This window comes from Petromyzon marinus, chromosome 1 (genome assembly GCF_048934315.1).
Source record: "Petromyzon marinus isolate PM22_M1 ecotype Great Lakes invasive population chromosome 1, UKy_Petmar_22M1.pri1.0, whole genome shotgun sequence".
NCBI classification, from domain to species: domain Eukaryota; kingdom Metazoa; phylum Chordata; class Hyperoartia; order Petromyzontiformes; family Petromyzontidae; genus Petromyzon; species Petromyzon marinus.
In genome coordinates, this window is record NC_133667.1 from 27,882,249 (window position 1) to 27,892,792 (window position 10,544).

Here is a 10,544-nt window from a genome sequence, read left to right on the forward strand (position 1 = left end):
CTCCTTTGTTGCCTTGGCCGTGTGTTTTTGGTCATTGTCATGCTGGAATACCCATCCACGACCCATTTTCAATGCCCTGGCTGAGGGAAGGAAGTTCTCACCCAAGATTTGATGGTACATGGCCCCGTCCATCGTCCCTTTGATGCGGTGAAGTTGTCCTGTCCCCTTAGCAGAAAAAAACCCCCAAAGCATAATGTTTCCACCTCCATGTTTGACGGTGGGGATGGTGTTCTTGGGGTCATAGGCAGCATTCCTCCTCCTCCAAACACGGCGAGTTGAGTTGATGCCAAAGACCTCCATTTTGGTCTTTTCTGACCACAACACTTTCACCCAGTTGTCCTCTGAATCATTCAGATGTTCATTGGCAAACTTCAGACGGGCATGTATATGTGCTTTCTTGAGCAGGGGGACCTTGTGGGAGCTGCAGGATTTCAGTCCATCACGGCGTAGTGTGTTACCAATTGTTTTTTTGGTGACTATGATCCCAGCTGCCTTGAGATCATTGACAAGATCCTCCCGTGTAGTTCTGGGCTGATTCCTCACCGTTGTCATGAGCATTGCAACTCCACGAGGTGAGATCTTGCATGGAGCCCCAGGCTGAGGGGATTGACAGTTCTTTTGTGTTTCTTCCATTTGCGAATAATCGCACCAACTGTTGTCATCTTCTCACCAAGCTGCTTGGCAATGGTCTTGTAGCCCATTCCAGCCTTGTGTAGGTCTACAATCTTGTCCCTGACATCCTTGGAGAGCTATTTGGTCTTGGCCATGGTGGAGAGTTTTGAATCTGATTGATTGATTGCTTCTGTGGACAGGTATCTTTTATGCAGGTAACAATCTGAGATTAGGAGCACTCCCTTTAAGAGTGTGCTCCTAATCTCAGCTCGTTACCTGTATAAAAGACACCTGGGAGCCAGAAATTTTTCTGATTGAGAGGGGGTCAAATACTTATTTCCCTCATTAAAATGCAAATCAATTTATAACATTTTTGACATGCGTTTTTCTGGATTTTGTTGTTGTTATTTTGTCTCTCACTGTTTAAATAAACCTACCATTAAAATTATAGACTGATCATTTCTTTGTCAGCGGGCAAATGTACAAAATCAGTAGGGGATCAAATACTTTTTTTCCCTCACTGTAACACCTGTGGCAGTTGTAAAAACACGAAATTCATCAACAGTGCTTGTCTTGTTCAGGGGTTACTCACCTGGAGTTTAAACGGCCACAAGGCTTCGAATACAAGTCGGGGCAGCTGGTGCGCGTGGCCTGCCTGAAACTGGGCCGTAGTGAATACCACCCATTCACGCTCACGTCCGCACCCCACGAGAACACCCTGAGCATTCACGTGCGCGCAGTGGGGCCCTGGACCACGCGACTCCGTGAAACCTACTCTCCAGACAACTCCAGGTCCTTTTCCAAGGTACACAAAAGCAATATGTCGATGTGGATTTTACGTGCTAGAGAGGCAACTTATTAATAGTTTCCTGAAGATTTATATAGCATTATAATGATACTGCAACTGCTTCTCTTAAGACACTATACAGAAACAGTGGAACAGGGGCACGCTGGAGGAATAGAAGCGTGGTATTTATTAGGGGAACTGCGGTGGCGAGATGTTAACTACCTCGTCTGGTCGTGGGTTCGATTCCGATCCCGACCCTGACGCCTGCATATGGGGAATTTGCGGTGTCTCTCTCCCCGTCGTCCCGTGAAATTTTCTCCGGGTCCTCCGGTTTTTCCCTCCACATTTAGAATCAACGTCTGTTTTGAGTATGTACATTTAGAGATGTGGCTGAAAAAACTGCCAGTTACATTTTGGATCATCTGCAATGATATGACACACATTACAGTGTTCCTAACATGCTGCTCTGTACGTGTGCAGATATACCTGGACGGTCCATTTGGGGAGGGACACCAGCACTGGAATGATTTTGAGGTGTCCGTGCTGGTGGGAGGAGGCATTGGAGTCACTCCTTTTGCTTCCATCCTGAAAGACATTGTTCACAAGTCGTCGATCAATGCCCGGCTCATTTCCTGCAAAAAGGTAACGGGGTAATATCTGAAGTATCACATTCGTGATACAGCACTCATTAACCATAATAGAGGTTTTTGGGTTAGATCGCGTAAATATAAATGTGCCGTTTAACCCGCCACCACTATGCGACCGCACACGGGTGTGTTGGCGAGTAAAACCCACAACATTTCAAATTCGGGTATGACGTTTCGCCAGTAAATACAACTAGCATCATCAGGTGGACAGCCAGTGTTGTGGAGAAATCCTCCTTCTTCGGTCTTAAATAGAGAGTGATAAATGTGAAGTCGTCACTCGTGAGCCAATCTGGTGTGAAGGCCAGAGGGGGGTGGGTTAATGTATGCACATAAATTACAATGGACATCCATTATCGGTTGGTAATGGAAATGCACTCATTAAACCACAACTCTGTGTCCCAAAGCTTGAAAGTAATTTGAATGATGTTCCCTTCAAATGAATGCATTTGCATTAATATTCACGTTGAAACGGGTGTGAATTTTCGACCAGGTGTACTTCATTTGGGTGACGCGGACCCAACGGCAGTTCGAGTGGCTGACGGACATCATCCGGGAGGTGGAAGAAAACGACAAGAACGACTTGGTGTCCACGCACACCTACATCACGCAGTTCGCCGAGAAGTTTGATCTGCGCACAGCCATGCTGGTATACAGCACACGTTCTAAGATAACGCCGCGGTGCACTTTCAGACGCTTGATTTGTTAATTTGCTTGCCAAGGGATGCAATATCTCGTTTGCAATGTATAGCTGGTAATGTCGTCTGAAATAACAAATGACTGCCCTCTGTCAAACCACTGCTGGACGAAGGGCTCCCCGTGCCTGACTGGCTGTTCTAGCGTCATCAAACGTGGACATCATCCCGTCTCTGTTAGGTGTCCCACGGGATTCTGTTCTTCAGCCCCATTCCCTTGGCAGCTTACGTGTTTCCAGTAGCCATGCTCATACAGAGTTTCAGTGTAAACGTATTCGTACATCAATATGCTGATGATAATGTACTTGAGCTTTACAACACTGGCTGATGCTCAACAATCCATAACTCAACCCCTCAGTATCTTAAGGCTATGATCCGTGGAGCTCGTCAGAAGTTATGACGTCTGAACGTGCCAGTTTCCATTCTTCGTGGCCGGCAGTTCCATAAAAAAAACACATGCAGCAATCTAAAGTTACTGGCTATTAAACGCAACAAACATCTCGCCTTTGAATCGCGTATCAGCGAGTTCATCTGGTCTTGCAAGTTTCACATCTGAGCTCTACGTTATATTCAGAAATTCCATAGATAAGAACGTCTCACCACAGTGGCGAGATTTTAAGTACCTCGCCCGGTATGGAGGAGGCTGTGGGTTTGATCTCGACCCAGACGCCTGCTATATATTTGGAGTTTGCGGTGTCTCTCTCCCCGTGGTCGTGTGGATTTTTGTCCAGGTTCTTCAGTTTTTCCCTCCACATTTAGAAACATGCATTTAGAGCAAGGCGGTAGCCATGGAGTCAACATTGGGGGGGACCAAATCTTCCAGGGGGTCTGGAGGTCCCCTCCCAGAAAAAAAAAATCTGCCTAAAATATTAAATAATTCACTAACACATGGGATGGACTTTTTATTTGTCTAATAGTGTGTTGTATTACATTGCTGTTTTTTTCTTTTTTTTACCTTTTTTAGTTTCATTGTATGTAATGGCAGAGATTAGGGATTCATAAAGTACAACCATAACTACAATCATATGAACAGAAATGTATGCAGTGTTATATGAAGACAAGTCCAGATATTGTGGCCAAGGTTTAGTGAATTGTTGTTTTTATTTACGTAGGATCGCAATTATTATTTTAAAATATTTGTAAAAATATTTTTTATAGCAATATATTGAGGGGGACATTTTTTAGCATATTTGAATATTGGGTGGAGATTTGTCCCCCCCAATATAATATTATAATTAAGGCCTTAATCTAGAGTATTTGCCTGCTATGCATTTTCACGTAATAAGCCGCTTTGTTGAGCTGTCATTTGTGGCTAGATCCCTTCTGAAAAAGAGCTATGTAACTCAGTGGGCCTTACCTGGTAAAATTGAAAAAACCTTTTCAAAATGGTTTTAGTAAATACCGTCGCATGTAGTCTGAATGCCACATGCCTTGATAATTATTGCAACTCTGTGCGATGCGGAGTTCACGATAGCCTCGGCAAACATCTTCAGCTTCTTCAAAGCACCCTCCTCACCAGTCGTCTGCCTGGCCTCCACCTCTCACAACCTCTTAAAACCCTTTGAAGGAGCCACATTGGTTAGCAGTGCATAAGAGAGTCCATTTCAAGATCACAGTGTTTGCTTTCATAGCTAAGACAACCGGTCAACCAACGTACCTGAGCAATGCCATCCACCCATATGTAGCATCACGAGACCTACGCTCATTTAGTATGGACCTGCTGCTGCTGCTGTGTGAAATCTACTCGGTTTAGGACAGCAGAGCTGAGTTTTTCATCTGCAACCCTGGTGGTCTGGCACAGTCTGCCAGTCAAACCATGACAATCGGTGTTTCAAAGACCGGACTATGAACATGTATTTTCTCGTCTGTTCGGTTTAATTGAATTTTCTCAATGCTATTCGTGTTTCTGTCTGGAAGATTCAGCCAACTGAAGTCCAGTCAGCAGTGACAATCGGTTTTTTCTAAGACCGGAGTAGATACATTTATTTTCTCTTCTGTTCAGTTTAATTTTCTCAATGTTATTCGCCCTTTAATCTCAGATTTTTGTTGAATATGGCGCGTTATAAATCTTGGATTGATTGATTGTTGTTGATTGTTGGTTGTGTGACCATACTTCATCATATTGAAGGTTATGCAGGAACGGTTCAGATATCACTCTAAGCCAACTTTAGTCATGGCCTGCAATCAAACTTGCTCGAGGCGTTCAGATTTCTAATACCATGTGCTAACAAGTGTGCCACTGCTCTACCCACACATAGTATACTCTTAATAGCATATTTGCATTTGCTACTGAATATACATTGCCAATGTTTGAAGATTGTCAGTCTCCTGACTGCTTGTTTACAATGAAGCCTTTGTTTGTAAAGCTGTGTCAATAATAGTTCATTTTTTATACTGATCCAAGTGTTGTGTTAAAAATGGTTTACTTCATGGTCTCTTCTCTAGTTTAAGTATACTGAAACTTGTTGTATTTTAACAGCTAATTTGATTCATTATTTGTCAAAGTTTTTAAATGCAATTGATGTAACGTAGATACACACGAGTACACTGAGGAAAAGCACAACAATAGGTTTCATCTGCAACAAATATATCAGTGGTGCAATAAAATATTACTATAAAGACTGGAAAATGTATTCTTTTTTTTGTTAACTGCAAATATGTTTTACGTGAAATGGCCTTTTAGATTTTTTTTTAATGGAAAATGTATTGTGCTTTGTAATCTGTGTGTCACAATAATTACATAACCAAACACTGCTCTTTCACCTTCTATCCTGCAGTACATCTGCGAGCGTCACTTCCAGAAGGTGTCCAACCGCAGTCTGTTCACGGGCCTTCGCTCCATCACGCACTTTGGCCGCCCGCAGTTTGTGCCCTTCCTCAACTCCTTGGAGAATCTGCACCCGAAGGTTTGTCTTCATTTACCGACAAGCATTTTGCATTCATGAGTTTGTTTTGGGCACGCCTAACTTGCTGATTAGCCACCCAAACTCATTACGCGTTGCCGTGAGTAAAGGTTCATGTAAAAAAAAAAATATGGACGTAGCACTCTTCATCAGCCTTGATCCTTCCCCCGCACCTTCCATTAACACGGTTGTCTACATGCGGTGTGATAGTCGGCTGATGGACTAAAAAACCCCCACATTTTTGAATAATTTGCTACATTCCTTTAATGGACCTTTTATAGACTCATGGGTTAACTTACAATTTAAAATTGAATCGTCAAATGTTTCCACTGCTGAAATAAGCACGGGGCAGTGCTCGTTTCATTTAATGGACCTGCACCCATAATGGAAATGTCACATTCATATGGCAGCAGACAGTCTATATATATAGGATTATAGGGTACAAGACAAGTACAAAAATCCCCCCTATAGCCTTAACAGAATGTTAGGGCAAGTGCTGTTAGCGAGTGCCTATGAAGGCCGACACGGCACACGAGGGGGTGGGTGGCCAACTCCACGCCCTGCCGCCTTTGTCTCCCGAGTGGCGATGTTTAAACATCACGCCAGGTACCCATTTGACGCTGAGTCGAACTAGGGGAAGCCCAGGACTAGTTCAGGTAATCGTCCCTGGTGTTGGCTGTGAGCAGGAACCGAACCCTGGTCGCCAGGTTAGTAGCGCAGCGCTCTAACTGCTACACTACTGCCCCCCACTACCGCTGTATAAGATACCCACTATTGATCTCCCACACAACTGGTACTCATTTTATGGATGTTAAACGGACTGTGTGAACTCCACGATGAGATTTGAACTCTTTGCGTTCTGTTTGAGTTGAGTTAAGGACGTAAAGTACATTATTCACAATGAATCCTGATCACACTAATCAACGTTAGTGCAGCTCTCCATGTTGTGACCTGCAAAATTATGGGCCAAGTGCCCTCGTTGTTGGTCTGAGTGGTTCTCTAAGCTGAAGTGGTTCTACCCGATATGCCCCCTATGTTTGAAGAGTGAAAATGTGTTTTGTAGGCCCAATCTACTTAACTGCACATGCAATCGTGACCAATATTATTTTCCTGATAACTTACATCAAAGTTATGCTTTTTACATTATTGTCAGCGCTGAACATGATGTATGTTATATGCAATATTTTTTCTGTTTTAGGTTGGGAAGATCGGCATTTTTAGCTGCGGCCCTCCGGGTCTTACGAAGACCGTTGAGAAGTCTTGCCGCCAGTTAAATGGTCATGATCAAACCCGCTTTGTCCACCATTACGAGAACTTCTGATTTCACAATTTGCACTCATTGCAGATGCAAGATACATTTTGGTCATAAAATAGAAACCCCACGTATATCAGTAACAAAATTATTCACTTGCTGGTCATGAAACCCGTTTTAGAATGTTACATTATCACAAGTGGTACACTTTAAACATCAGTTATGTTGTGATCTTTTATTTTGTTGTGTTAATTTGCAGTCAGAGAATAAGCAGAATAATAATTCGTGAAAGCAAGGAGTCTTTTCAACGTACATTTTTTTACATGGCAGTTAAGGTTGGTTTTAACTATCAAGTAATAATTCGCACATGCTCACATCAAAACTGCATTATAAAACAACGTTTTGATGTGGTCTGATAGTCGGACTCATACTGGAGTTAAATTTTGCAGGTGTTATTGTCTGCCTTTTTAAATGATGTCACATTTTACAGACGTGGGCGAGAAGACCGGCAGCTACAATTTGGATAAAAAATTTGTAGCAATATAACACGCAAGACCGCACCTCCGATTAGCACACGGTTGGCTATGTATGGCGCGAAAGAAGTTAAACATATGCATATACGTGACAGTGTGTTGTTACCATGGTGTCTGTGCTCGCGCAGATATCACTGGATGGTCCGTTTTGAAAAGGTCTCCATTTTGTTCCATTCCTTCATTCACATTGTTGCTCCTTTGTAGAATTGGCCTGCATTGTTTTTTTTCAATCATCAGTCTCACTATCATCTCTTCCCACTGGCTCACTCTGCTTTCTATTCAATTCTCTCAGCTTGGACTCTGTAGTATATTCTGTCCATCTCTCGTCGGTTATTTACATTACCAGTCATTGTCCATTTCCACCTTGTTTAGTAAAAAATAAATATATAAAGTTTACAAAAGAGTGAATTCTTGTATAGGTTTCGCAATGTATGTTTCACACATTTCCTAAAACGTATTCTCATATATGAGGTCACACTTTCACACTGCACACGTTTGTTACAATTTGTAACACAGTTTGTGATTTTTTTTCACTACACTGCAATTATGACTAACCGACATTTTGGTTTTATTTTGGAGATAAAAGTGAAAAAAAAGATGTAAAGTATGTTCGACAATTTATTTAAAATATCTATTTTTAGAACGTGATTATAAGATACAAGTACAGTATTGCAATTATTGCCGTGTGAACGCAATTTGAAAACACTGTTCTGTAATTGTTGATTGCAGTGCTTAGTTGCAAACCTAGTGTGGTGCTTCTTAATGTCTTTGTGCTAATAAGCAAATCTTATCACATACATCTTAAATAAAAAAAAATGATGTGCATATGCTTTGAATTATGCCAATGCTTGCAAAATGGTTTTTCAGAAAGGATACGTAATTTTGAGAACCCTATTTTGATGTAGAAGGCAAATGGACGTGGGCTGTTTTTTTATAAGCGAGAAGGGACACTGATCGAGCTACATTCGTCATGAATTGAGACCTACTACAGACGAGAAGTAGTGAAAGAGACAATGGAAACAATTGTGAAGGAGCCAGTGAAGGCAGTAATGTCAACATTTGAATGAAGTCATCAGCCTTCAGTATTGGTGGTGAATAATTTACAATGAAGGTTATGAACCTTTTGTTCATGTCTATATCAGCATAATATCAGCTTGGGGAGCGATGTTGGACATCATTGGTGGTTCATACTTGAACCAGTCTTCGGCTTCCCTTCACCAATATCGTGTAGTCAAATAACCCCAATGACCGACCCAATGATTTAATACAACAGTGCACTGACAAAGGACTGAAATGTATTATTTATAGCAACGGGAAAAAAAATCATTTTAAATAAAAAAGACGAGTTATATTGACATATGCAGTACTCCGCCACGCAATGGCAAGTAAAAACATTCAATCGAAAAAATTTCGAACTATTCAATCAATCTCGGCCGCGACCTCTACACCCAGCTCTCTTGAGACAAACACCTCAAAGTAGCCATTCTCAACCCCTCGCGGTTCAAACAAACACAAAAATCGGTCTCCTCCCACGTGGCCAAAAGTGCTGTTGGTGACCAAAGAAGGCCAATACGTCTCACAAGGGGATCAGCAGGGACAGAAACTCGTCTGGCCACCCACGCTTTCGTCCCCAAACACGGGCAAGCGCTTACATACCAAGACAAAGTCCACCCCCCGTGTAGCCATTTACATGGCTGTTGGAGCAAGGGGTGTTGGCATCTATGAATAACATCGCTGGCTCACGTTTTGGTTGTTGTGGCTAAATACCACGCCCATCTTTTTCTCCCCGGTTTTGATAAATGAACCCTGGCTCTCGCATAATGTCCGTGAAGCAGTCATTTTAGTCTGTTGATGGTCGGCGATGCGGCAATCGACTCGTCTCGACGAGCCTGTACGCGATGCAACTATTCAAAGTTGCAATTTTCGAGAACGGATTTTTTTTATGCTATAACGTTTGGCGTTTCGACATCGCGGAGTGGCACTGATTTCGGATTGATTGGTACCCCAGTCGCGGAGTGAAGTAACACCCCTGGAAAAAAAATAGTGTCCCAGAAATAAAATATTTCATTGCCTCGGCCAGTTTTGTATTATTTGTTACCCCGGGGTACCGCCATAAGGATAATTTGCACATCGCACGAGGTACTCGGTTTGAGAGTGAAACGACCAAGGGCAAGCCCACGACCAGTTCAGATAATTGCAACTGAATCGAGCTCAGCTTGCAGTATTTGTGACGGATATGATCAGACACGTAACCACGTGCATTTGCTAGCCAGTTACCGTTGGGGAAAGCTATTTACACACATCTTTGGTGAAAAACGTGACCAAAATGAACACAATTTTTGTTTGTTTTCTCTCGACCAACGACTCAGCCCCTTAATACGTACGCATCTTTCTACTATTGATGGTGCAATAGAGCGTTGCATATGCGACTCGCTGTGGACTGACATAAAGACAGATTTGTGAATAGTCGAACATGTGAACATTTCTTTAAAAGGACAGTTACCTCCATGCTGTTCAGGGTGGATGTTTGATGGCACACTGTGTTACAAAAAAAACATATTTTTGTTTTTGGGTAGTGTTATTTCCTAATTGCTCATGCCTCAAAAGTACAGAAAATGGCTATTATTCCCCACAAACTTTGCTTTAGTGACCAGGACAGTGCTATTTTGAAATGTACCTATTTTCAATGAGAAAACGTGGTGTGTATTTGTGTCATTCCTTCACATAAAGTCCTGGTCAAAAAAGCAAAGTTTGTGGGGAATAATAGCCAGTTTCTATACTTTCGAGGCATACGCAATTCGAAAATAACACTTAGCACCCAGCAGCAAATAGAAAGCAGAGAGAGAGAGAAAAAGACAACTCTGTCACGTGAAAAAAATACAAAATATTGCAGAAATATCAGCATATAAATTAATACATTCTATTTTCTTTGGTTCTTTCGGTAAAGTCACGTAGGTATAAAATAAAATAACCTACGTGATTTTACCGAAAGAACCAAAGAGTATGGATTCCTGCAGTCACGAAAGCTTCAAATCAAGATTAATACATTTTTAGCATGAATCGACTCATAATATGTTATTTTTAGAATGATAAAATTACAATAACCAACGAGTTACGG

The 10,544-nt window shown here is 42.0% G+C and overlaps 1 protein-coding gene across 2 annotated transcripts in view; it reads left to right on the forward strand.

Annotated features, from left to right (window-relative positions):
- Window positions 1-9,297, forward strand: part of LOC116939218 (dual oxidase 1-like) — a 44,863-nt gene extending 35,566 nt beyond the window's left edge. The window contains exons 29-33 of one of the 2 annotated variants that reach the window (XM_032947383.2): window positions 1,194-1,417; window positions 1,880-2,041; window positions 2,537-2,692; window positions 5,516-5,644; window positions 6,840-9,297. In XM_032947383.2, coding sequence (XP_032803274.2) covers window positions 1,194-1,417; window positions 1,880-2,041; window positions 2,537-2,692; window positions 5,516-5,644; window positions 6,840-6,962 — 794 coding nt within the window. In that variant the 3' untranslated portion in view covers window positions 6,963-9,297. The remainder of the gene's footprint in view (window positions 1-1,193; window positions 1,418-1,879; window positions 2,042-2,536; window positions 2,693-5,515; window positions 5,645-6,839) is intronic. The other variant, XM_032947365.2, reaches the window with a different exon arrangement.
- The last annotated feature ends 1,247 nt before the right edge of the window (window positions 9,298-10,544 follow it).